The 26,083-nt window shown below is 45.6% G+C and overlaps 1 protein-coding gene and 1 long non-coding RNA gene across 4 annotated transcripts in view; one reads left to right on the top strand and one right to left on the bottom strand.

The window, feature by feature from the left end:
* The window catches only part of SORCS1 (sortilin related VPS10 domain containing receptor 1), a 423,910-nt gene that overhangs the window by 20,395 nt on the left and 377,432 nt on the right, over positions 1–26,083 (bottom strand). For both annotated transcript variants that reach the window (XM_048857873.2, XM_048857874.2), the window contains exons 19-23: positions 21,386–21,572; positions 14,887–15,020; positions 12,635–12,758; positions 8,821–8,933; positions 1,904–2,035 (exon numbers count right to left, since the gene is read on the bottom strand). In XM_048857873.2, coding sequence (XP_048713830.2) covers positions 1,904–2,035; positions 8,821–8,933; positions 12,635–12,758; positions 14,887–15,020; positions 21,386–21,572 — 690 coding nt within the window. The remainder of the gene's footprint in view (positions 1–1,903; positions 2,036–8,820; positions 8,934–12,634; positions 12,759–14,886; positions 15,021–21,385; positions 21,573–26,083) is intronic.
* The window catches only part of LOC142072837 (uncharacterized), a 232,032-nt gene that overhangs the window by 199,952 nt on the left and 5,997 nt on the right, over positions 1–26,083 (top strand). For both annotated transcript variants that reach the window (XR_012669436.1, XR_012669437.1), the window contains exon 4: positions 22,838–22,892. This is a non-coding gene — a long non-coding RNA (uncharacterized LOC142072837). The remainder of the gene's footprint in view (positions 1–22,837; positions 22,893–26,083) is intronic.

Genomic DNA, 26,083 nt, shown 5'->3' with positions numbered 1-26,083 from the left:
CCCAGATCCTTTCCAGCACTACTACTGCCTAGCCATTTATCCCCCATTTTGAAGCTGTGCATTTGAATTTTAAGTTGTGCATTCAGAAACCTCCTGTAAATGAAAAGCAGAAGATCTGTAGTATAAAGAGAATGAAGCAGGTAAAGTACTAAGGGAGTAAATTAGGCCAGCATCAGAAAACATCAGCATAAGATGTTCAGAAATGAACTCGGGGACAATCCAAATGGTGCCACAGGGGTTTAGATGCAGGTTGACATCATGCAGGCCCTTATAACAACCAGGGGCAGCAGAGGACCTGTGATTCTGTACAGCATTAGAGGAAGTCTCAGGAGGTCTGAATGCTGAGTGAGACATACTGAGCCTGCGTCAAACAGTTCACACTGAAAACAAAATGCCAATTTTATGACCAACTAGGGAAGGGGAGCTATGTCTGCCCCTGCAAAACAAAATACATGTTTGATCATCCACGTGGGAAACAGCGAAGATGCAGCTCCATAGGAAACGGCTGGCTATGAATTGGCAATAATTTCTATAACAGGAGAGATTACAATTTGACCTCCACAGGATAAATAGCAGAGATGCTGCTGGCACCCCACTAAAAGCATTAGCTCTCCTCTCCCCTGAAAAGGCTTATGGCAGCATGACAACGTTTCCTTTCTTTACGACCGTGGAGATTTCCGGATTACCAGGGAAAAAATATATATAGATATAATGATTTGTAGAATACAATAAGCAGCAGAGTGACAGAGGGGAGCTGGGTCACAGTCTATGCACTGCCTTCCTTCCCAATTTAGAGTGGAAAAGGAGAGGGGAGGGGTTGCGGGGTAGTAAATCTCCTTCCCGGGTGTTTACTAATTGCACAGGGAGAAAATTAGTAGTTTGTTAAGGAAGATGGAGGCTGAGCAAGGGTAAGCATGAGAATGTAGGTGGCCAGGTAGTTCTGAGCCTTGGTAACAGGGTGTGGTTAACAGAGGTTTTTCAAAGCATTGCAAGAGACTGACACTGGTGAGGAAAAGTTCCAGGCCCCTCTGGGTAAAGACCTCAAATTAACAGAAAGGGAGGGGAAAAATAAGGTTGATTTAGCTGCCAGGAGGAAGAATTAGTTTATTCATTCCATGGACCAGTCGGCAAATCCTGAGGGGTGCTGGGCCCCGTTTGCCATCCAGGAACTCAACAACGCCAGGGTTTAGGCCCTAATGCAGGGGATGAGGCACCTTCAAGTCCTGTCCAGGCCAGATTTGGCACCCACTCCTGTGCAAACGGACACAGCAATAATACCTCGCAGACCAGCCAGATTTCACATTTTGAAATAAAACCCGCAGCAAGTTATGCCTCGGATTGGTTTTAACGTATTTTAGCCTCACAGAGACGGAACGTTCCACACTATCTAATTAGCTGGCCTGTGTTACGCAGGAGGTCAGAGGGCATGATCCGATGGTCCCTTCCGACCTTAAAAATCGATGCATCTATGAACTATCAAGTTCCACCAGCCGCTTCTGCTTTCCACTGCCTGGCCAGGCTCCCTGCATGCCTCACCAGCTGTGCTCCTCCCAGGGCTGCTCTAACTCCTGTCAGCAGGAACAGTTCTCTAGCGATCCCGGCCATGCCCGCTCCCATCCCCACCCACCTTGGAATGCCGTCTAGGAGGCGATGTGGATTTCTGCCAACTTTACATCACTGGGGGATCCCCTGCTGCATGTCCCCAGCTGCACCGTTAGGGCACCTTCATCTCCCCTTTGCACTGCTGGGGCAAAGCGACAAGGACTTAACCTGGCCCAAGACGATGGTTTTGATCCCAATGGCTCGAATGTAACTGCACCTTAGTTATTTTTTCAGGCCTGCACTGGAAATCTTTTCCCTGCTGCCCTTCCCACCGCCGACCCGCACAGAACGGAAACAATACCTGTTCTAGGTCTTCGGCTGTTCTTTTGTTTTCTCCCGTGGTCCCGTGATACGGTAAAACGAAGAGCTCAGCGGATGTGGGCAAACCAGACAGGACTGCGACCAGGATATGTTTGCTTGAAATACTTGTTGCCTGGTTATGTAGACAAACAGCAACAGGTGAGTTGCAGAGATAGTCCGGAATGCCGAAGACGTATGTGTTAAAGCACCACCGTACGTACATGTAGGTATCTGCCGGTGATGGGGAAAGTCGGGGGGACGGCATTCTACTGTACTCTTGCTCTGTCTGAGCTTTCATACCATGCTCTTCAATGTGGTACGTGAGCCCCCAGCGGCACTGACTATAACCAGACCTACTAAAAGCAGGTGCTGAGTAACTCTGCACACACTCTGCAGTGCTGACCCAGAGCACCTCCCACTGTGCCCGTCCAGTGCAGCATGTTCTAGAGCTGCTGAAATAACTGGAGCTTTGGTCATGAGGCAGAGTGCAAACAAACTCATTTTTCCTTATTGTTCCCTCCGGCAGGGTTGACTGTCTCCGTCTCCTGACACAGGAGGGTGAGAAACGTAGCTGTGCATTTATTATTGCAATCCCGTGGAACGCCGTTGTTTTCTCTCTCAACAACCAATGAAAGGTGTCAGGAGAAGCTGGTAGTGCCTCCTTTGGATCTCACACTGGTGTGAATCAGCAGCAACTCCCCTCATGTCAGTGGATCAAAACCAGGCCCTTTAACTTGAGTCAGCAAATTGCATTACCTGCCCAGAGTAATTCATTATCCTCTGGGTTTGTGGATGGACCTTGCAAAACAAGATCAACCGAAGTGAAATGAAACAGCAGGGATCCATGTACAGTGACGGTCTCTATATTTAATCAATATTGCCAATTTGATACGCGCAGGTTGCTTTGGGAAGTAGACCAGAGACCTTGCTTGGACATTGCGGGCTACATTTTCCAAAGGGTGACCGCCCTTCCTCCTACGCACGCTGTGCCCAAAAGTTAGTGCCTTCCCGTTGTCACATGCAGTTGTCAGGGTAAACCTGAGCACTTGCACGCCTACCTCGCCGATTGCGGTGGGTGTGCATCAGGCAGTCACAGACACAAATGCCCAGTTTGGTGGTCTCTGGTCATGATACGGGTATATTTATGCGGGCGAAAAGGGGAGGGACATAGGGTTTGCCATGCCAGATCAGACTGTGAAGTCTGGTGTCCTGCTTCTGGCAGTATCAGCAACTGATGCTTGAGATGAAGATGAAAATAACCTAAAGGGTACCTCTTTAGTTGCTCAGTAAATGCACAGTGGGGGAGCACTGATATTTCAGGATGAGCACTGATCATATTTCAGGATGAGCACTGATATGTGCACATCCTGAAATATGGGGCATGGGACTACCCTTCCTCTGAGCACGACGATTACCTTCAAAGATAGCCCTTACCTTTATTGTTTAGCTCCTGTAAAATACAGCTGTGTGTTTGCTCTGAATGAGGCACCAGCTTGAGCTCCACGGGTGCTGGCACACCGACACCACGCACAGAACCATGACAGAGCACAGAGCTGGCCTCTGGGGTTGGAGTCTTGTAGCACAGAGCTGTCCCACTGGGAGGTCGGCCTGTTCTGTCCCGATGGAATGTAGCGTTGGCTTGTCGGAGGGGAGGGGAGGCGGTAGGGAACCTTGTGGGGGCATAACCTTGGAAAGTGGAGCTGACCCAGGAGTGGGAGGGGTCTTTGAGCTGTCCCATGACAGCCCATGGAAGGTCGGGCCTTCTCATGAGAACATGGAGCCAGCCAGTGGGGGGGATGCAGATTGGGCAGTCCCATCTCATTGGAGCGCAGAGCCAGCCTGCAGGGGGATCAGGCTGTCTCATCCAGCTGATGTGCAGAGCCAGCCTTCAAGGCACTTATGAACATGTGGAAATTTCATAAAGTTCAGCTTCTGGGCCAGATTCATGAATGGATGGGGCCTATTTTCTCCTTTCGATGCTTCTGAAGTCTTATCTGGTGAGATTTTTGCCATGTTGGGTTGAAATCTCGTGAGAGCACCATCTGTTTTAGCCTTGAGCCCACCCAGTCCCAGGGATGGACACTTTTGTCTTGGCCCCTCCTCAGTTATTATTTCACACTAGGGTTCAATCACTGTTACCGATGCACTAACAAAACCCTTGGTGGTGTCACTGTTCAGAGAATGGGCTGGCAACCCGGGGCCAGTCTGAATTTCAGGCAGCTGTGGGACAAGAAAAGGGCAGCTGCAGACTGCTGAATTGTTTCCCCTACCTCCTGCTTCTGTGGAATTATCCAGTGCACACATTTTAATTCTAAGCCAGTGGTCTGAATGAGCTCTCTCCTCAAAAGACCTCAGGAGCAGACTGCATTTGCATAGACATGCCTACTTTATCTAAGTGATGACTACATACACCTTCTTTGCCAAAATGATCCATTTTGGCTGGTTTTGGTTAAAATTTACTTAAGTATTGTATGCAAGGCTAATGAAATTTTGTTATCTTTATTGAATGACTAAAGGAGAGCGGAACTGTGCAATATACAGCCTGATTGAAGGGGTCACCCTAACTTGAACTTTGCTCACTAAGTATGGGGTAATAATGCCACATCCAAGTGTGTTGGGGATGGAGGTTGCAGAGTCTGTTTAAACAGTATTTGGGTCTGTCTGCATGTCAAAAAATGTGGCAGCACGTCTCAGAGCCCAGGTCAACTAAATGATTGGTTTATTCATTCTGCTGACCAATAGCTGTATAGATGTTCATGTTCAGCCTGGAGCCTGGGCTCTGAAACCCAATGAGAAGGGAGGGTTTCAGAGCCTGAGCTCCAACCCAAGTGGGAATGTCTACACTGCCATTTTTAATCCTGTAGCGCGAGCCCTCCAGCGTTTTACGACAGCGCTGAACAGACTCAACTGAGAGTCTGTGTTTCTTCTCAGTGAACTGAAATTGCCAATACCTTGGTCAAGCGGACTGAGTCTTAGACCTGGTGTGGGGACAGTGTTGCAGTGAAAGAACACAGGGGTGGCATGAGGATCTGCACAACCCAGCGAAACCACCAAGAACTGGGCTAGGTGATAGAAACCTCAGAACACAGCATTGCAGCTAAAGGCATAGCAGCAGGAGTGAAAGCGTTAACTAACTAAGATTAACCCCCACCCATAGAATCCACCTGACCTACAACTGGACTGACTCTAAAGACTTTGCTGACCCCAGTCAACAAACAGTAAGTATGGTGCAGTGAAGGGAAAGGGGACAGTCATCCATTGGACTTTTACACAAGGTAGAAAACAGGCAAAGGATTACTGCCCAACATATCATGGGGGTGAGGGTTTACTTACTATTTGCATACTTTCAAGCCACTGGTAAGGTGTTTCCCCAATTAATGCTGTTGTTTCTCCTCCCCTTAGATAAAAGTTTTCTTTTGTTACAAACGGATTCAGAACTTGCGAGTGGGAAAGTGTTGCCTCTTTGGCTAGGTCTACACAGTGAGCTAGCGGTGTGATTCCCCTGCTCGTCTACACAGCTTGATTAGAGCTAGCACTAGTATATAGAGCAGCATAGCAAGAGGATGTGTACATGAGCAGGGGAAATCACACCCCTAGCTCATAGTGTAGATGTAGCCTTGCAGGCACCCAGGGTCGGGTTTAGTTAAGTGGTTCTCAACCAGGGGAGAACCAGGGGTACGCAGAAGTCTTCCAGGGGCTACATCAACTCATCTACATATTGTCTAGTTTTACAACAGGCTGCATAAAAGGCATCAGCTAAGTCAGTAGAAATTAAAATTTCATACGGACAATGACTTGTTTATATTGCTCTATATGCAATCCATTGTAATGCAAATATAATATTTATATCCCAATTGATTTATTCCATGGTAAAAATGAGAACGTAAGCAAGTTTTCAGTAATAGTGTGCTGTGACACTTCTGTATTTTTAAGTCTGATTTTGTAAGCAAGTAGTTTTTAAGTGAGGTGAAACTTGGGGTCCGCCAGACAAATCAGACTCCCGAAAGGGGTACAGAAGTCTGGAAAGGTTGAGAGCCACTGGTTTCGTTTTCCCAGACTTCTGGGTGGAGGCTCAAGATGGTTTCGTTTTGTAATTTTAAGGGCCTCCCCTCCCAGAAAATACCGAATCCAGCCTTGATGCTGCCAACAGCACCTGACTGAGGGTTACATAACCTTAGGAGGCTTTTTACATTTCCAAACACTGGATTTTGTAGGTCACCTTTAAAATAATCAAACCACTGCAGCACAGCAGACATCAGCAGTGCACAGAGCTCAACCTGTAGTGAGGACCCTGCACCCAAAAGACTGTAGCTCAAAATCCCCAAACCATTAATTGGTGCTAAGATTCCAGATTTTCTACCCACTCTCCATAGGGGCTACGGCTTGCAACACCTGCTTCCCGGAGAGAAAGACGAGGGGGACGGGAGGGAACTGAAGTCCGAGTGATTTTCTGTTGCTGACCTAAGGTAACCTGTCTGATTAATGACCCACACTACTAGGCATCAGCCATAGGGCAGCCTGCAGTGACCCTGCCATCTTGCTACTGCTGGTATGCGTTTTGCTGTAGGTACTGTCACTGCTGGATAGAATGCTAGCGTGAAGCCGCATAAATATGGAAATATGTTGAGGAGGGGAAGGTGAAAATGTAGGACCCTCTCCCTGGCCTGGAAAACAATATGTTTGACAAGATTTGCTTTTAATGCTGAAAAAGAGAATCTGGGCAGAGAAAAAAAAGCAGAGAGGGTCCCACATTTAGCTTCATACATTGCAGAACTCCTATGAAGACAGGCCTTGTATCTAGAGCATCCGTTGATGTGTGCATAATCACCTAAGAGGCTTAGAAAAGGACTATCAATGCTCATGCTCCAGGGTATTAAGAGATCACCTGCAGTGAACAGGAAGGAATTTTCCCCATGTAATGTTTCAGATAATTAGCTAAATGCATTTTCACCTTCCTCTGTAGCATCAGGTACTAGACATTGCTTGAAGGGATGGGACTAGAGATCGAGGGACCAATGGTGTGAATGATCATGATAAATAAAGTTATATTGGGATAATCCCAAATTAGGAACATCATAATCCAACACAGAGAAAAAACCAGGAGCATTTAGTAGAGAATCATAACATTTCTACAGAATTTTTACACTAACATATGGAACTCTATAGTAAGGATATAATCATCTATTGACATTTCTAGTTTGGTATAAAAATGTAAAACAAGGAGATCATTTTCTATTGAATTAGTTTGTTTTTTAGAGTAATTGTGCAGAACCCTATTTAATTTCTATAGCCCATCCTTGAGTTTTATCCCTAAATTCTATAGGACTTTTCCATAAAGGTTTTTTTAAGTGTGTCATACAGCCATGTGATCAGCTGTCAAAGGGTCCTTCTTTTCAAGTCAACACTGATACAATACCGCTAGGGTTTTTGTTTGTATCACTCTGGTTGTGATAAGTAGCCTTGACACCCAAGGTTTATAATCTATTTTTAGTGAATTGATTTTGTTTTATTGCATTGTTGATGTTGTGAAAACCAATTTAGAAGCTGAATGGACCATCAGATACTTGATATAGACACACAAAGGTCTAAAGGTTACAAACCAAAGCCCATAGGAAGATTATTTCTTCTTCCTCCTCCTCCATGTTTTGATGAGGTTAGAAGAAGAAATTGCATTACGTGTTGTTCATTGAAAAAAACTTTAAAGATAAAAAGGAGATAGGGGACAGATTTTTAGAAGTACAGCCCCCAGAATGGACTCACACAGTTGGTGCGTGCCTTCAGCAAGACTGTCTGATCATTTGTGGCACCAGCTGTGCAAACGGCTGGTGTGGCAGTCGGATATTTGTGCATGAAGTTACTGTGATCACACACAGGAACACAATACCTGTGGGTACACATTCCATGCATGTATTCTCTCTCTCACACACACAATTCTACAAATCAGTTGCACAGACCCTTTTCCATTGCTTCAATTTGTATCACAGTGGAACACCGACACACCCCAGTCATTGGCGGGCAGGATCAAATCTAGGACCTCTGGAGTTTAGCGCATGAGTCTCTACTGCATGAGCTAAAAGCCATATGGCTGGTAGCCAAGGCTGTAGAGCAGACCCATTAACCTCTCTCTCTAAGTGGTCTCTGTGCCACTAGATGGGACAGAACACCACACCCAGGAGGTGTGTAGGTTACAACAGCAGCACTTGCGGTCTCCACTAACTGGTGTAACGTTTGTCAGCCTTTTACAAACCCTAATCTCCAGCCCCAAATACTATTTCTTTAGGCCACAGCTCTTGATAGTTTCCAGTACACCAAGTATGTAGAGGAAAAATGCATCTCCAGCCCTGGCCCGTGTCTCCAGAATGCTGTATGTGGAGTACAATGCACTTCCATGGCAGGACCATGTACCTAATGTTGGATACAAAGCACTTACAGTCCTGCCCTTTGTATGTGAAAAAAAAACACACCTTCACTGCTGCTCCATAAATCTGGAGCATCCTTTTTTGTGAGTTCACATGGGACAACTCTGCATTTTGCTGCTGTATACAGACCACAGCAAAGGGGAATAATCATTATTATGCAGTGTTAAAACTGCTCTCATTGTTACTACATAGGCGCAACTTGGGTCTTATATACACTTTCCTCTGAAGTATTCTGCTTTGGCCCCAATAATAAAAAAGTGATGCTTCCCAGAGGTGAGACCTATGCCCATCAGGCCCACCCACATTATGCTCAACCACATAAAAAACGGGGCTGTAGAGCATAGCATTTCAACAGACCTCTTCATCATCTCTCTCTCTTTCCAAGATCTTGGCTCCTTTGGGCAGATCATTCTGCTCTTCAAATCAAGGTCCAGGATAGACACAATGATGACAAAGGAAATGTAGCAATAAGGAATAAAAAACGTATTCCAGTGCTTACCTCCACTAGAGCTCTCTTGATCACTCTGCTGACGTCCCGTCTCCATTCAGGGATATCTGGGTTGTACTCATCCAGGTTTGGAGAGAACGACAAGCGGAGAGATTGAAATCGCTCTGGGGATACACAAGGGCACACTTGCTGTGAATAAACTCATTGACAGACCGTGGAGTTTCAGTGTCGGGTTGTCAATCAAATACAATGTACTGCAGTGGATTTTAGCCCATGTAATTGGATAACACATTTATCCCAACTGAGTAAGAATCAAATGCGAGGACTAGAGCCTCAGCTTGTGTACACTGACATAGCTTCAGTGAAGCCAATGGAGCTATGCTGATCGATGTCAAATACGCCTACAGTTGAGGGATCCACCCAAAGGCTATGGGCACCTGAGCACCACATACAAAACTGTACGAGGCAGGAAAATGTCTTCGTCATCCTCTCCCCTTACCATTCTCTAGCCATACTCCAATATTTATTTGTTTACATTTGTACCATTCCGCTGTAAAAGGGCACTCGTCCAAAAGCTTGACCACGTTCCGCAAAGATACTAATACAGAAACTGGCCTGTCAATCATCCTCAAAAAAGGACCTCAGCAACTTCTTAGATACAACAAAATTTAACTAGCTCCCCTTGCCCACAGTATCCCCATCAGGTACTACACACTCTGCTACCCAGAGCTACCCATCTCCTTGCTCATGAGGGATAGATGGGCATTGTTATGGACCTGCAGGTTAACAAATTTGGGCTGTTATGGACCAAGGGAGGGGGAAGCGAATTCCAAAACAATGTCTCAAACACTGCTCCATAACGTAACTTCTCAGGAACAGCAATGAGAACCTCTCCCACCGCAATGTTACTAGAGTACATCGTTCTAACGTTCCCCTGTTTAGCAAAGCACTTAAGCACATGCTTAAATGCAGCGTCCTCCTTCCAGATTTTTACCTATTGTGCTCAAGGTCATTGACACTGAGTAGTGCCTTTCAACTTCTGAACTTTATAACCGGTCCTACATTTATAGACTGGGCACATGTGGCTCAAACTTTCAGGGTCAGATCCTTAGCTGCTGTACACTGAGGTAGCTCCATTGAAGCCAAAGGATCTACGTTGATTTACAAGGATCTGGTCCTTGTTTCATACAATTTGTGTGTGTGAACTTTGCGTTGGAGAAAGAATCAGATCAAGCGGCCCAGAGATGGAAGTTCATGGTTGATCTAAGAATAGGCACAGCACAGGTGCTGGCAATGCAAGGGTCTTCATGTTGCCTTGCCGACAGACCCGAAGCTTGACTTGTCGTAACCATTTCCAGGGATGCTAGGGTAATCCAGACTGGCCTATCCAGTCCTTGGAATTTCAGCTGAAATTTCCCAGAACGATGTCAATAATGATGATTTTCTTTTTGCCATGTGGATACTTGTCCACCGGGACTTGGACTGAAACCTAAAAAGCAATTTAAAATGTGTGCTATTCACAGACTGACTATTTGTATATGCCACTGGCCACTTCCACTAATTTCAGCATGTCATTCCCACAAAGGCTAATGAATGATCAAAGGTTTATCAAAATGGAACAGCGCACAGAGCCGGGAAGACCCTCACTTAGGCTGCTGTGTTGTTTTTTTTCTTTCCTTTCCAAAATGCAGGTGACTTATCTAGCCATTAGGATGTTTACCTTATGAAAGGATGCAAATGAAACACTCAAAAGCATCACTTGAAAGAAGTGAGGCAGCCTCATAATTACTTTACCATATTGAGCAGCAGGGGGCTGGAACGGGGAATTTAACTGAAATGTTACACTAAAACAGGACTCCTGAAATATGGAAGAAAGCTGCTGCATGGAATTTGGATGGGATTTTAACAGATGCTCTGATAGAGAGACACTGCACATTTATATTTGCTACTTAGAGAGAAGCTTTCACACTGAAACAACTTTGGGATAAGAAATAAAAAAGAGCTTGGACAGCTTCTACCCCCCAGCCCAGCCTGTGAGTCTAGGTAGGTCACTTCATGAAAAGAGGCACTGCCAATATTTTAAAGAAGAGTTGCCCCAAATCATTTCCCCTTTAATCTGTGATGAATCCCGTTTCCCAGGGCTGGAGCTAAGGGTTGGGGAATCTCCCATGAGCAAGGTTGGAGGCAGTTAGCCAACCTACTGATAGTATATACACTTCACTGGACCCATACGTACCTTGCACTAGAAAACTACCCCGTGCCAGCATCTCAGCCATGATACAACCTCTTTACCATGCTCCAGCAGCATGAAGGGGTTGTAACGCTGACTTTACTAGTTTCTTGGGTATTTCCCCAGCATAGGGGTATTCTACCCATCCAACCAGGCACCCCCTGGCTCCTTCCAATTCCTAGGGCAGGGAGTGTGTCAGAATTACCACCTGTTCCCAACCTCCAGCAGAGGCATGGTAGGGGGTTGACGTCATCCCCACCACCTCACCTCGTGGCCCTCAGAAAAAAGTTGTGTGGCGGATGGGGCAGGGAAAGAGGGTGTGATCAGAGCACTGAATTGGCTGCTGGAATGACCCCTGGGGGGGGGGGGGGGGGCTGCTGCCATCAGGTGCAACTGAAAGCAGCTCTAAGGCTGCCCTAAGTTTGCACAAGGGCCCAAATGACCTGGAGAGCGCTCCAGCCTAGCCGAGAATCCAGCCCATGCAGGGTGTTGGTAACATAGCACGGTTCTTAACAGACATAACCATCTGAATGGAGAGTGAGTGTGGAAATGTCTGTGAAAATACCGGACACATGGCCTAATCTGCTCCACTCCACAGGGGAAACAAAACATTGCTATCAGGAGTATTTTTGTGAGGTCCAGGGATAAAAGCCTGATTGAATGGTATCTAGAGAGGAGGTAATTCCACTGGAGGCATGAAATAGCCCAAATCTGGGAGACCATCCAGCATATCACTGTGATCTGTGCTTGCAATACAGGGGAAAAGACAATAGTCAATTGTGCACACTAAGATGTATGTTCTAATGGACACAGATCCATGCAGCTTTTGCACATACCGAGACAAAACATCTGCTCATCAGTGGAGTTCAGCCAGTCAGTAACATAATCCACTTTTCCAATGGCCACATTTGAAAATATTACAGTAGAACTTCAGAGTTCCAAGCACCTCCGGAACGGAGGTGGTTCGTATCTCTGAAATGTTCATAACTCTGATCCAGACTTTATGGTTGTTCTTGCAAAAGTTTACAACTGAACATTGGCTTAATACAGCTTTGAAACTTCAGTATGCAGAAGGAAAACGCTGTGTTCCCTTTATCTTTTTAGTAGTTTACGTTTAACAAAGTACTGTATTGTATGTGCTTTTTATATTTTTGGTCTCTGCTGCTGCCTGATTGCGTACTTCTGGTTCCAAATGAGGTGTGTGGTTGACTGGTCAGTTTGTAACTCTGATGTTTGTTAATCTGAGGTTCTACTGTGCAGTAATCATCTAGAAGTGGCTCTACAGTAAAATGCAGAGCAAGTACGAATCCTCTTGAGACCGGTGTAAATCTGGATTAACTCCAATTGCCTTCAGAGAAATTATTCCTGATTTACATCAGTGTAATTGAGAGCAGAATCTGCCCTAAAGCATTTTTGGAGCAATACTGCAAGGCTTCTCTTTTTAATAAGAGTTGGGTCCAGTACGTTGCTGTAGGGACTACTGATGTGTCACAAACGCAGCACACCGTTGTTCTGGGTACATCTGTGCAGCTAAATTCTCACCCTGCATCCCGTGCTGAGCAATGCCATCATTGCTTTGCTGGGGGGGTGGGGGGCGGAGAAAAGCAACAGAAAAATAAAGGGGTAAGAGCTCACCATATACTGCAATAGTCTTTGTGTCCTGCAGAATGGTGTTCCCTGCCGAGACCTGTACCGTGATCGTGTTCATCCCTTCCACAGAGAACGTGAATGTGATGCTCCCCTCCAGGGTGACCAGTGGCTGCAAACACATGAGAAAAGGGGCAATTAGGCTGCCATCTGATCTTCCCGATTCCAGAAGTCCTAGCTCTGGCTACTCCAAACAGGAGGGAGGTTAGGCATATGGTGTGTTGGATGGACGGGGGAGGATGATTGAGAGACTCTTTACTCCTTGACTGGTTTCTCCATCCTAAGTTTATAACCAGAGAACTTGAAAGGTTTTTTTGGATGGAAAAAAGAAATCTGTCATTTAGAACTCTCTTCTATCAGTTGTATTACGGTGGCACCAAAAGTCCACAAACAAGACCAGAGCCCAATTGCGTTAGGTGCTGTGTACAAGTAAGGTGCCATCAAAGGGCTTACAGTCTAAACAAGCAAATGGGAAGAAAAGATCATTATCCCCATTGTACAGCTGGGGAGCCAACAGAGAGAGGAACAAAGTGGCCTGCCCCAGGCCGCACAGAGTCGGTAACAGAGCTGGGAACTGACCCAGATTTCTCCCTCAATAGCCTAAGGTATTCTCCAGGACACCACTGTTACTAGAATGAAGGGTTTAGGGCAGATATGGGCCTCCTATACTTGCCTCCTTGTGAGCAATGGAGTGTCACCATTTATCTGAAGGAGTTGCTCACGGTTACACAATGTCTCCACTCCAGGAACTCTAGGCTACCATTTACGTTTGTTAAGACACTATACTAGTGCTTGCCATACGGCCTTTCTGACCACACCCAGCAGCCGCTGCTATAACCTCCCGTATTCCTTTACTAGTTTGGATTTTCAAAAGCACCCACAGTTAGTCTAACTCTGCTCCCATTGTGGTCAATGGTAAAACTCCCCTTGACTTCAATGGGAGCCGTTCGGCCAGCACTAGTCACTAATGAGCTTGATTTCTCAGACAGGAGGGTAAGAGGTGACAATCACAGTCTGTAAGTACCTCCATGGGGAGAAGATATCTGACACTACAGGGTTCTTCAATCTAGCAGATAAAGGCAGGACAAGATCCAGTGACTGGAAGTTGAAGCTAGATAAATCCAAGTTAGAAAGAAGATGCAATTTTTGAACAGGGTAATTAACCATTGGAACAACTTGCCAAAGGATGTGGTAGATTCTCCACATGTGGTAGATAAACATTTGGATGTTTTTAAATCAAGATCAGATGGCTATCTAAAACTATGCTCTAGCTCAGTCACAAGACACAGGCTAATGTAGAGATTACAGAGTAAAATTATAGGGCCTTGCTATGCAGGAGATCACACAAGATGATCTAATGCTCCCTTCTGGCCTGACCATCTATGCATTTATGAAAATCTCATCCTCAGAATCTAATCGGGGCCTTTGGGTACTTCCGCAATACAGATAAATAACAATTACAAAGCACCTGGTAAGATTTGCAAGCATCCTAACTAAAGAGACAGCAGAAAGTTGTATGTGCTCTATTTATGGTAAGTAGCGTCCGTAGCCAGACAGATGTACTATGTATCATTTTGCATCCCCAGAGTGTGGTAATGAAGAATTCTTGCATACATAGTTTAACAGACAAAATGAGAACTTTGCATTGGTTTAGAGCAGGGGGTCCCCAACCCGGTGCCTGCGGGCGCCATGGTGCCTGTCAGGGCATTTTTGTGAGCCGACAGGACATCTCACCGCCAAAATGAACAGAAAACTTCAGCATTGATAGTTTTGTAAAAATTGTCAAATTTGTATTTTAGTTAAAGGAAGAAAAAAAACTTTTTAGCCCACTTTGCAATAAGATCCCCATAGCATTATTCAATAGGGGGTTAGGAATTTGCACACAATTCAAATGATCCTTACACAGAGATAGCTAAGTAGTTTAAAAAAATGCTGATTTGCATAGATAGGGGAGGGGAGTTTATCCCACATCTGCCTGCTGTGGGGTAGTTTACATCTTTCTCTGAAGCATCTGGTGTTGGCCACTGTCAGAGACAAGGCACTGGACTAGAGGGACCATGGAACTGATCCAGATTGGCAATGCCTATGTTCTTATTTTTGTAGAGCAAAGTGCCGAATCCTGACTGCTCTGACCTGTAATGGGTTTATTCACTATTCAAGAGTATTCACAGGCCCTGCCCACTCCCGGACACATATTCCTCCTGGAATAGTTTGCTACAGTTCTGTAGGGACATACAAACCTCGGTGTTGTTCCCGAACCACCAAATGTAAGTCAGCGTGCCCACCTGGCTGGGCCACAATACCGCCGTAGCGTTGACCTCTTTGTTCTTGGTAGTAACAAACGGGAGAGACAAATGAACATGTTCCAGGGGGCCTGCGGAGACAGAAGCAGTGGCAAATGGGGTGAATGCCCTCTCTTAGGCATCAAAATGTGGGTCTGACACTGGATCCTCCAGCTTTTCGGATGAGAAATGAAGAGGAAAGTCACATGGGGCACCATATGCAAAGTGTTCTGGTTTCGTACTGTTGCTGGGGAAGTCATTTGGGACCCATGCATCTAAAAATAGGAATTGCTACTACCTGAACTAAAGAACCCCACCTCCTACAGCTCAAAGACTGTATCAAACTCATACATCTATATACATGGACTACCCATTAGAGGGAGACAGTCACACTATGTGGGCTACCTGGGAAGACCCTAGAATTTGCATGAATAAGCACTAATAGAAGTATAATAATATTACAAATACTTGGATCCATTCCTAAGGAGCCAGATATCAGGTGCTGGAAATTGGTATCGCTTTGTGAACTTCAGTGGAGCTACATGGATTTGTATCAGTTTAGGGCCTCCACCAAAGCATCTATCCCACTTATCCCTTCCTTTTAACTCTCACTTTTCCTCTCCCCTGTGGTCCTTTTCTCTCATCTACACTGTGCCTTTTATTTCCTTAGCGTAGCCACGTGTTGTAGTTTAATGGACAAATAACATTTACTTTGAAACATGCCCTGGCTAGGGTGACCAGACAGCAAGTATGAGAAATTGGGACAGCGGGTGGGGGATAATAGGTGCCTGTATAACACAAAGCCCCAAATATCTGGACTGTTCCAAAAAAATCGGGACATCTGGTCACTCTAGCTGGCTGTTCCTTTCTCCCATTTGTCATGGGAAAATGAGGAGACATGGGTCTGTAATCACAACTTGTTTTATGGATTGTTTTCTATGTCTGTCACTGTCGTTCTTCTGGAGAACAGAAGTGTGGTCCTTAAAGAAAGAGAGAGAAACCCAGAACCACAAGGTAATTTGGGGGCACAGTTCTCCAATACAGGCTCAGTTCAAATTCCTTACCCAGAGGCTCCAAACACTGAAATGGGCACTTGTGGACTGATTTCAGTATCCACACGTGATCTGGCTGCTCTATTAAAAGGAGTCAATATTTGACACAAGGACTTCCCAAATGATTTACACATATATAGCATCATTTATAGTGCGTTATTCACCCTCAAGGATCACCAGAGGATTCCCCACTTTTTACACCCGTGCAGAGTGGGTGCAAAATGGTACCAGCTCAGAAGGTGTACATTACTGTTCATAAGGTGTGGAATGCGGCTCTGTGACACACCCGTGAAATGCAGCCCTCTCTGGGGTATAAACATGGCAACTGTTTTAACACCACACAGCACCACCCTATGATCCAGGGGCATTCAGGATCAGACTGCCACGGGGTTGTTGCAGGCCAGGATTATGGGTAATCTGTATTCTGATGGCTGCTGATGAACTCCCTGCCACACCTCCAGGAGTGGCTGAATGCTCCTGTTTTTCTCACGCTTCGGAAGCGCTGCAAGATTTTGTCCTACACCTCTGTATATTGTCAAAAGTATTCCCCTACCAGAATCCACAGCCACAGGGGAAATCACTAGTCTAGTCTAGTCTCAGGTAGGAGGTGAGAACTGAAATTAATCATTATCCAGCCCTTTGTGTATTTCAGATGAGGTGGCCTTGTTTTGTATTCACTAAGTGTCCAGGGGCAGCAGAAAGTGCAAAGGAGGGAGAATGTCAGGCATCCAAAGTGGCAGTGGAAGAGCAATTAACAGGACCATACCCTGGGTCAGCTCCAACACCTAGTTCTCACTGATGCTAGCTTATCTCCTGCACTGCTGGATGGAATAGTGCTGAGGAGGCCACGCAAAGGGCCCGGCCCTGCATCGAGTCTTTCATGCCCTTTCAGGCCTTCACTGCTTCCTTGTTATGATAGAAAAAGAAAGGCTCATCCACAAAGGCCCATATTATTTTAACATCTGCATTCCAATATAGAACTGGAGAAAATGGACAGGCTGTTTGGAGTGCATTGGTTGAACAGCAGGTGGTGCTGTATCACTCCATATATAGGTCTATGTGATAGGAAGAGAAATCTTGTCCAATTACAATAGAATTGCACTTCCAAGTTTTACATGCAGTTTATGAGCCATTTCATTACTACCACTCTGCATCTTGCCCCAAAACACCATCCGTGCCCTTAGAAGACTCTTTGGGTACACACAATTGGTACTGAGAACATAATCTCTGTAGGATTGGCCTGTACCTAGAGTCTCTTTAACAGGTGTAAGCGGGGAAATAGTCCCGCTATTGTGAGGAACTTTCCTGGCTTCTGCACTACCCTGGTGAAGTGGGCTAGTGAAAGGATCTGAGTCCTCACTCCCACTTCGTTTACCCAGAGGCCTCTCTGCCCTTGAGGACTCCCCTTCCACTCTCCTGTCTGGCAGAGTCCTCATAACCCCAACAAGGCTGGGCCCAGGATTCCTGGGGGACTCGACCCCCAACCCTGCTGTGGTCACCTAGGACAGGGGCTAGGGTGTCCCCACTCCGGGGTACTCTCTCTGCACTGGGCACTACTCTGACCCACTGACCATTACATACAAGTTAAAGTTATTTAATCAACAATTAATTTTAAAAAGAATAAGGGAAAATGGGAAAGGTTAAAGGAACCACATCACCCCGCTCTGTGGCAGGGAACATCACAAACAGTGTCTCTGGAACGTCAGGGCAGTTCACAGTCTGTTCCTTGTAAGTCCCAGGCCTCCTGCTCCGGCCCTGGCTGTGCTGCAGGGATGCTGCGGGTGGGACACTTGCTCTGGTGGTGGCCACACGCTCTCAGGCTCCAAGTGGTAGGACCCTTCTTCCCAGTGTCGCCCCCGCCCTGTCGGGGTTACGATCCAAGCCCAGCCTGCAGAGCCTCTTGGCTGAGGCGTCTCCCTGTGCTGGGCCCGCTGCCCAGGGTCCCCCTCGGTGCCCCCAGCTGCTCACAGCACCCAGCTCCAGACCGCTCCAGCCCCAGCTCCACCACTCTGCCTCAGCACTGCTGCTGCTGCTCTGCCTCCAGCTCCCTGGGCTGCTTCTCTGGCCCCTCTGGCTCTGGTTGCTGCAGCTCTGCTCCCAGGACAGGTCTGCTCTGCAGGCTGCTTCTCTGACTCTGCTCCCAGCACTGACCTGCTTCCTGGGCTGCTTTTCTGGCCCCTCTGGCTCTGGTTGCTGCAGCTCTGCTCCCAGGACAGGTCTGCTCTCTCTGGGCTGTGCCTCTGGCTTGGGGGCTGCAGCTCTGCTCCCAGGACAGGGTCTGCTCTCTCTGAGCTGCTTTTCTGGTCCCTCTGGATCTGGCCCAGCTCTGCCCCCGCCCCAGCTCTGCCCCTACTTTCTCCTTAGCTCAGCTCCACTCTGTCTGACCCAGGCAAATCCAGCTCATACAGAGGACGGGACCTCCCTGGTCTCCTGACTCCCTGATTAGCCTGCCCGCCCTGTCATTCAGGCTGACCAGGAGCATTGGCCTCTCCTCATTGTACCTGGGGGCTGTCAGTCTCAGAGTCCTGATTCCCCATTGACCCTTCCCCCTTTTAGTACTGGGACCTAGCAACTAAAACACCCCCACTGAATGTTAGTAAGGGGCCAACAGTCCCCTTACACAGGCTACATCATTTTCAAAAGTTAAAGCAACAGGCAGGGAGACTGAATAAGTTTGTTGCTGACCTTAAATGCCTGCTGAGATGACTCATAGATGGCCTTGTTGCTAGAGAAATGGCTTACAATCAGAAATGGCCTACAACCACTGGTGTAATCTGGGCCTCAGACCAGTTTAAACAGCCCATAGGTCTCCGGTGGAAAGGAGATTCTAGTGGTGCAGAGTAGGTGGAAGGATTCTTATGCCATGCCAGTTCCCTGCAGCTGGCATAGCAGGGGAACTGGGGCCTATAGGAAAATGTGTGGCAAAAATGTCCCCGTTCCCCTTGAATGATCTTTGTTTCCAGCCCAATGTGGCTGTTTGCAGCTGGTAATAGCTAGGGCAAATTAATGCTATTCCACCTTGGCCCAAGGGGACCAGGTCTGCACAGAGACTGCTGCAGGATCAGTTAAGTGCCAAGGGTAATGGGTGGTGAATGAAATATACATGTTATATCTAATCTATTATACGGGTGAATTTAATGGGATAAAGGCATGCCACAATGAATGGCCCATCAGAAAACCCTTATTGCATACAGACTTTTAATGACATTTCAGATTATCTAAGTGATTCTAGTGAATATTGGGCTTATTTCTATTACAAAAATAATACATTTTTGCTACATTACATGACTTAGGCCCCTAAGTCACTTAGGCCATTTTGAAAATTATATCTCGTCTCACTTAAAAAAGATACAAAGGCCACCTTTTTAAGTATCACTTTGTAGTGTCCAAAAACTACAGGCTCATTAGATCAGCTGGCCAGACAGCTAATTAGTGCAGGTGGCTGAATTAGACAACTGCTTTCTCTTTCCCGCTTGTAGCCTGCATAAGAAAACAGCTATTGTATCATGTGGCCTCATTAGTTTGCAAACAAGACAAGCACAATGATGATCATCCCTCTGAAAACTCCTCTTGTTAAGCTGCAGCTGATTACAAAGCCTGTGTGCGGGAAGCTGTCAGAACCTCCCTGGAAATATTACCACAGAAACAATTCTCCATTTGTTTCCAGGGATCTTCACAAGCTATTAGAAATGACGCCTGGCTTGCAATCCACTGACCTATCCATAAACAGGAGCAGGCAGGGGAGGCTCAGAGGGAGCAAAGAATTGGCTTTTCCTCAGAGAACAAGGTGTAGCCAGCTGTTTGTCTTGAGATCCAAACCTACACCACGACTGATCAGTCAACGCTGCATAGGAGCGTTAAACAAAACTCGAACACCGCATCTTTTGCCTTCACAGAGGCCTCTGTCCGTCCAATTGCAATAGGGGTCACTAGCTCTACGCAAGGGCAAATATTCTGCCAGCTAAGAAAAAAAATACAACTCAGCATTGGCCCCAAAACTTAGAAATTCCCTCCAACTGTCAACGCCTCAGCGTAAGGAACCACATGGCTTAAGTCCCAAAATGTGACTCCCAAGTTAGAGTAGTTTAAGAGGAAAGGAGTTTTGTTTCTCTAAGGCATTATTTTTGGACTCAATGCCCCAGGATGATGCCAGGAAGTGCCATGCTGCAGAAGGTGCCATCTTTCACAGGAGGCATAAAACTGGGTTCCTGATCACCTGCGATCATTAAGAGGGGTGATTTTCCAAAGACCTTCCAGGGGGCTTGGACTCCTAAGTCCCTTAGGTAGCTTTTGAAAAAGCTCACCTTAAATCTACCATGACACCTTTCACAAGAGAAGAGCTGTAGCCCCATTGTTCCAGCTAAGTTCCCCCTGCAGTTTTCTGTAACTATAGGATTATACTTCACTCTGCCCTGAACTGTTTGGAGTGTTGTTGGGCACTGTTAAACAGCTGCTGCCTTGCACCCTAGGAACAGCTGCATTCCTGGTGATTAAAGTAACCTCGAAGTTGCAATCTCTGTATAGGAACTTATTGAACGCTTTGGGATCCTCTGAAAGAAGTATGCTATAAAAGTGTCAGGTATTAATTAAGAACAATTTCTGTAGCCATATTTCCAGGGTTTAGCACTTCCTTTCTAAACAACATGCACGTACAATAAAAAACAACAACCCACAACTCCGTTTTCCGCCCCCCACCCCCACACAGAATCCTCGAGTTAAACCTTCAGGAGAACTCTGGGAAAGTTCAGAGATGGATCAGAACTTTGTGGCTTGAACCAACGCTTAACCAGACTAAAAGGGAAATAACATGAACTCTATCTAGGGGTATAGGAAAATTTGGGTTTTAAATTGGCAGCAATTGAGATATAAGGAAGTTAGAAAGAAAAGCAGTGGAAGATATTATTTTTCTTGTAACTTTCTCCAGATTCAGAAATTTGGTTTCCATCTTGACAGAAAGGGTGATTTCCACTCCAGAAGTGGCTGCATTTCACCAGTGGGCATATGATTCCTATGTATACATACAGGTCAAAATTTTTAGAAGTAGCCAGCGATTCTGGATGCCTCCATTTTTGGCTTCCCATTTTGAGACATCTTAAAGGAGCCTAATTTTCAGAAAACATTGGGCACCTGCCCTTTGAAAATCAGATCCCTTTCTTTAAGGCATCTCAAGCTGGGGACCTGAAATTTGAGGCACTAAAAATGAAGAGTTGTTTTTTTTAAAAAAAACTTGGCCATTATCTGTGAATAGTTTTTGGATTCTCTGGCTCTCAGTTTGGGGAAGGACAAAAGTTCATTCTCTCTGACTCTGCACATGTCTCAGAAGGTCTTCTCTCAGACAGGGAGCCTCTAAGAGAATGTAATGTTTCTTTAAGATATGTTGTAAACCAAACACAGTAATAACATACAAGTTACATGTAAGTACAGGACAGTGCTGTCCAATCCCAGGCTGTTTGCCACCTGCACGGTCACTCGGAATATGCCCACATTCTGGTAGACGTGCTTGATCCCGTCCTCCGTCGAGCTGAGATTGACGTACGACACAGCGATGCCATCTCCAAAATCCACCTGAATGATCATCCTTTGGACGTCACCCTATGACAATGGGGAAGAAGTCAATAAGGAAAACGACTCTTCTCTGACTGGACTTCACTAGTGGCCTGAACCTACTCCCACGGACTTCAGACCGGGGAAAAGATTGGGCTGAACAGCTACAGGGAGTGATTTCAGAGAGCAACTCAGGATGGTTCAGAGATTTTGCAACAGCCTGTGATCCCTTTCGCCTGGCTCGTAATGACTGTTACCTGGCTAAGAGCTGTTCAGTGGCCTGTTTGAAATGCGCTGGAAGTTCTCTACTACACAGGTGTCCACCTCATAAAAACCTCCAGCACTAATTGGTCCCCATGTTGGCTGGGTCAGGCTGAGGACTGAACAGGCCTGGTGACTAATCTCCCCTCCTCCTGCCTAGAGACGGTCCCAGCAGTACAGGTGTAGGGTATGCCTGGTGCTGCTCTTCTGTGGGTAAAGCTGAGGATATTCGTCCCCTGGGTTGCCTACCTGGCACTTCTGGTTATCATTAAAAATAAAAAAGGAAGCACATAAGCAAAAAAACACAGCCAGGAGCTCCATGTTCCATGCAAGAGCAGAAACCCCGTTACCTGGAGAAAGCCTGTTATGTGGGTTGATATTCCACACTAGTGACTGGACTTGCTTTTTGTACACACAGCCACAATGAGCTCCACATCCAAGACATTCAGCGGGGAGCTCTTTGTGTAGGAACAGGCAGAGGAAATGAACAAACCTAAAACCCAAGGACCCACATGGATTTGTGTCTTTACACACAGCTTTACCGACCAATAGCATTTTTGATAAGCCAGTGCTCTTTGAAAAGGACAAGGAGCAGAGACGTGATTCAGACATATGCTTGCAGGGAGACCCTGTTTCTCATGCTCTGAAAACATCAATGGAATGCTCTCATCTCACTGCTGTGGTGTTGTATCCAGTACGGTCCATTTTCAACAGGCTGACAAGACACACAGAAACAGCCAGTGACTGTTGTAGGCCAACCTTCCAGGTGGGACACTGTAACTCGTCTTAACTCTGTACATAGTCACTACTAAAAGCCACTTTTGAAAGTGCCTCTCAATAGGACCGCTGTGATTACTGGGCAATGCAGTTACACTCTCCTTCTCTTGCTACAGAGCCACCTCTTATACAGTCTGGCACACTGGAGCCTTTGCCGGTGCCTGGATCCTTCATCTGGAAGAAAGCCATTAGATTAACAATTTAGGACAGTGCATACCATTGGGATGAAAGTATATGGAATTTACTTTAATTTTGTTTCCTTATTTTTCCAAAAGGGGCTGTCACCTGGATGCCCTAATAAAAGTTATTAAAAGAAGCACCTGTTTCCAGGTAGGTCTAATTTTGTATTGTTTTAAGTTGTTGGGCTGGGTGGGGAGGCAGAAAAATGACATTTTGAGCTGAATCCCTCACACTTGTTCTCCGCCCAAAGATTTCACTTCCAGGGTTGTGTGGACAGAAGTGACAAGGTCAATACAGACCTGCTGACCTAGTTTGGGGGAATCAGGTTTGAAGATAGGATAGTCTTGTGATTAGGGATGGGTCTTGTGGACTGGGGCTTCTGTATCACATTCCTGGCTCTGTCTGAGTTCCTGTGTGATTCTGGGCAAATCATATAACCTCACTTTCTAGGCAGCGTAGCACTGCCCTACCTTCCCAGGGGATTGTGAGGGTAAAAATCATTGCTCGTGAGGTGCTGAGATACTTCGATGACAAGGACAATATAAGTGATTAGATAAACAAACAAACAAACAAACAAACCACTACAACAGGTTTTCTCTATATATACACATGCAAAATGCTGGGGTCTAAATTAGCTGTTATCATTAAAGACAAAGATCTGGAGTCATTGGAGATAGTACTCTGAAAATATCTGCTCAATGTGCAGTGGCTGTCAAAAAAACTAACAGCATGTTAGGAACCCATTAGGAAAGAGATAGATAGTAAGACACAGAATATCATAGTGCCTCTACATAAATCCATGGTACACCCACATCCTGAATACTGTGTGCAGTTCTGGTCATCCCATCTCAAAAGAGATCTAGCAAACTAGGAAAAAGTACAGAGAAGGGCACCAAAAATTATTAGGGGGATGTAAATCTTCCATCTGAGGTGAGATTAAAAAGACTGGGACAGTTTAGCTTGGAAAAGAGACGTCTAAGGGCGGGCTGACAGATCTATAAAATCATGAATGATGAGGAGAAAAAAAGTGTTATTGACCCATGCACATAACACAAGAACCACTGGTCACCCAATAAAATTAATAGGTAGCCAGTTTAAAACGAACATAAGGAAGTACTTCTTCACATAATACACAGTCAACCTGTGGAACTCGTTGCCAGAGGATGTTGTGAAGTCTAAAAATATAACTAGACTCAAAAAAGAACTAGATAAATTCATGGGGGATAGGTCCATCAATGGCTATTAGCCAAGATGGTCAGGGATGCAATCCCATGTTCTGACTACTAGAAGCTGTCACTGGACTACAAGGGATGGATCTCTCAATAATTGTCCTATTCATTCTCTCTCAAGCATGCGGCACTGGCCAAAGTCAGAAGAGAGGACACTGGGCTAGATAGACCACTATGGCCATTCTTATGTTCTCATATGTTAAGAAGAACTGCAGGTGCTCTTAGCAAACTCTATGGGCTCGTGTGTGCAGGAATTTATTCTGGAATAGCTATTCCTGATTAACTGTATTTGTGGATGCTTTTATTCTGTAATACAGGCATCCAAACATGGAGCTAATCAGAAATTGTTCATCAGGAATAGCTAATCCACTTTAAATACCTTATTCCTTACCTTATTCCAGATTAATTTTCATGTGTAGACAAGCCCTTAAATAAATTTGCTTTATGCCCAGTCTACACTTAAAACTTATATTGGCATAGCTGAGTTGGTCCAAGGCATGAGTAAAACCCACCCCCTAGCAAAATAACTATGCTGACAAAACCCCTGCTGTAGACAGACCTATGCCAGCCGAAGAGGGCTTCTGTCCATGTAGCTAACGTCGTTCAGGGAGGTGGGGTAGCTATGCCGGTCATATGCTATGTCTTCTGTTGGCATGTGCAGTATCTACCCTAGCACAGGCTCTGTAGTACAATCAGAGTGTTTTTATTTAACTTGGCAGTGTACATAGTCGTCAGTGAAATGTTGCTACGCTTGAGAAGATTGGCTGAGAAATAAGTTATGGAATAAGTTTTGATTCAGCAAAGATCTTAAGCATGTTCTTAACTTTAGATCTACTGCATTTAAGCATGAGCTTAATCTACCTGGAATTCAGTAAGGCATCTGATACAGTTCCACATGGGAAATTATTAGTTAAATTGGAGAAAATGGGGATTAATATGAGAATTGAAAGGTGGATAAGGAACTGGTTAAAAGGGAGACTACAATGGTTAATACTGAAAGGTGAACTGTCAGGCTGAAGGAAGGTTTCTAGTGGAGTTCCTCAGGGATCGGTATTGGGACTAATCTTATTTAACATTCTTATTACTGACTTTGGTACAAAAAGTGAGTGTGCGCTAATAAAATTTGTAGATGACAAAGTTGGGAGGTATTGCCAATATGGAGGAGGACCGGAATATCATACAAGACGACCTGGATGACCTTGTGAACTGGAGTTCTAGAAATGGGATTACATTTAATAGTGCAAAGTGAAAGGTCATACATTTAGGGATTAACAACAAGAATTTTTGCTATAAGATGGGGATTTATCATTTGGAAGTGACAGAGGAGGAGCGAGACCTGGGTGTATTGGTTGATCACAGGATGACTATTAGCCATCAGTGTGATGTGGCCATGAAAAAGGCTAATGTAATCCTACAATGCATTAGGTGCGGTATTTCCAGTAGAGACAGGGAAGCGTTAGTACCATTATGCAAGGCTCTGGTGAGACCTCAGCTGGAATACTGTGTACAGTTCTGGTCTGCCATATTTGAGAAAGATTAATTCAAACTGGAACAGGTGTAGAGAAGGGCTCCTAGGATGATCTGAGGAATGCAAAACCTACGTTATTAGAGGAGAATCAAAGAGCTTGGCTTGTTTAGCCTAACCAAAAGAAGGCTGAGGGGAGATACGATTGTTCTCTATAAATACATCAGAGGGATAAACACAAGGGACATAGAAGAATCATTTAAGTTAAGCGCCAATGAGGGCAACAACAAATAGCTATAAACTGGTCATCAACCGATTAAGACTCAAAATTAGCCATCAGAGAGTGAAGTTCTGGAACAGCCTTCCAAGGGAAGCAGTCGGGGCAAAAACTTAACTAGCTTCAAGACTGAGCTTGATAAATTTATGGAAGGTAGGGTATGATAAGATTGCCTACAATGGCATGTGACTCATTGGCGATTGCCAGTAGCAAAAATCCCCAACTGGTAGAGACAGGACAGGAGGGCTCTGAGTTTCTACAGAGAATTCTTTCCCAGATGTCTGCCTGGTGGATCTTGCCCACATGCTCAGGATCTAACTGACTGCCATATTTGGGGTTGAAAAGGAAATCCCCCCCACCCCAGCTCAGA

The sequence above is a fragment of the Caretta caretta genome, chromosome 7, assembly GCF_965140235.1.
Source record: "Caretta caretta isolate rCarCar2 chromosome 7, rCarCar1.hap1, whole genome shotgun sequence".
In the NCBI taxonomy this organism is placed as follows: domain Eukaryota; kingdom Metazoa; phylum Chordata; order Testudines; family Cheloniidae; genus Caretta; species Caretta caretta.
Note: the sequence above shows the minus strand (reverse complement) of the source record. Positions and strands in the feature narration are given on the sequence as shown.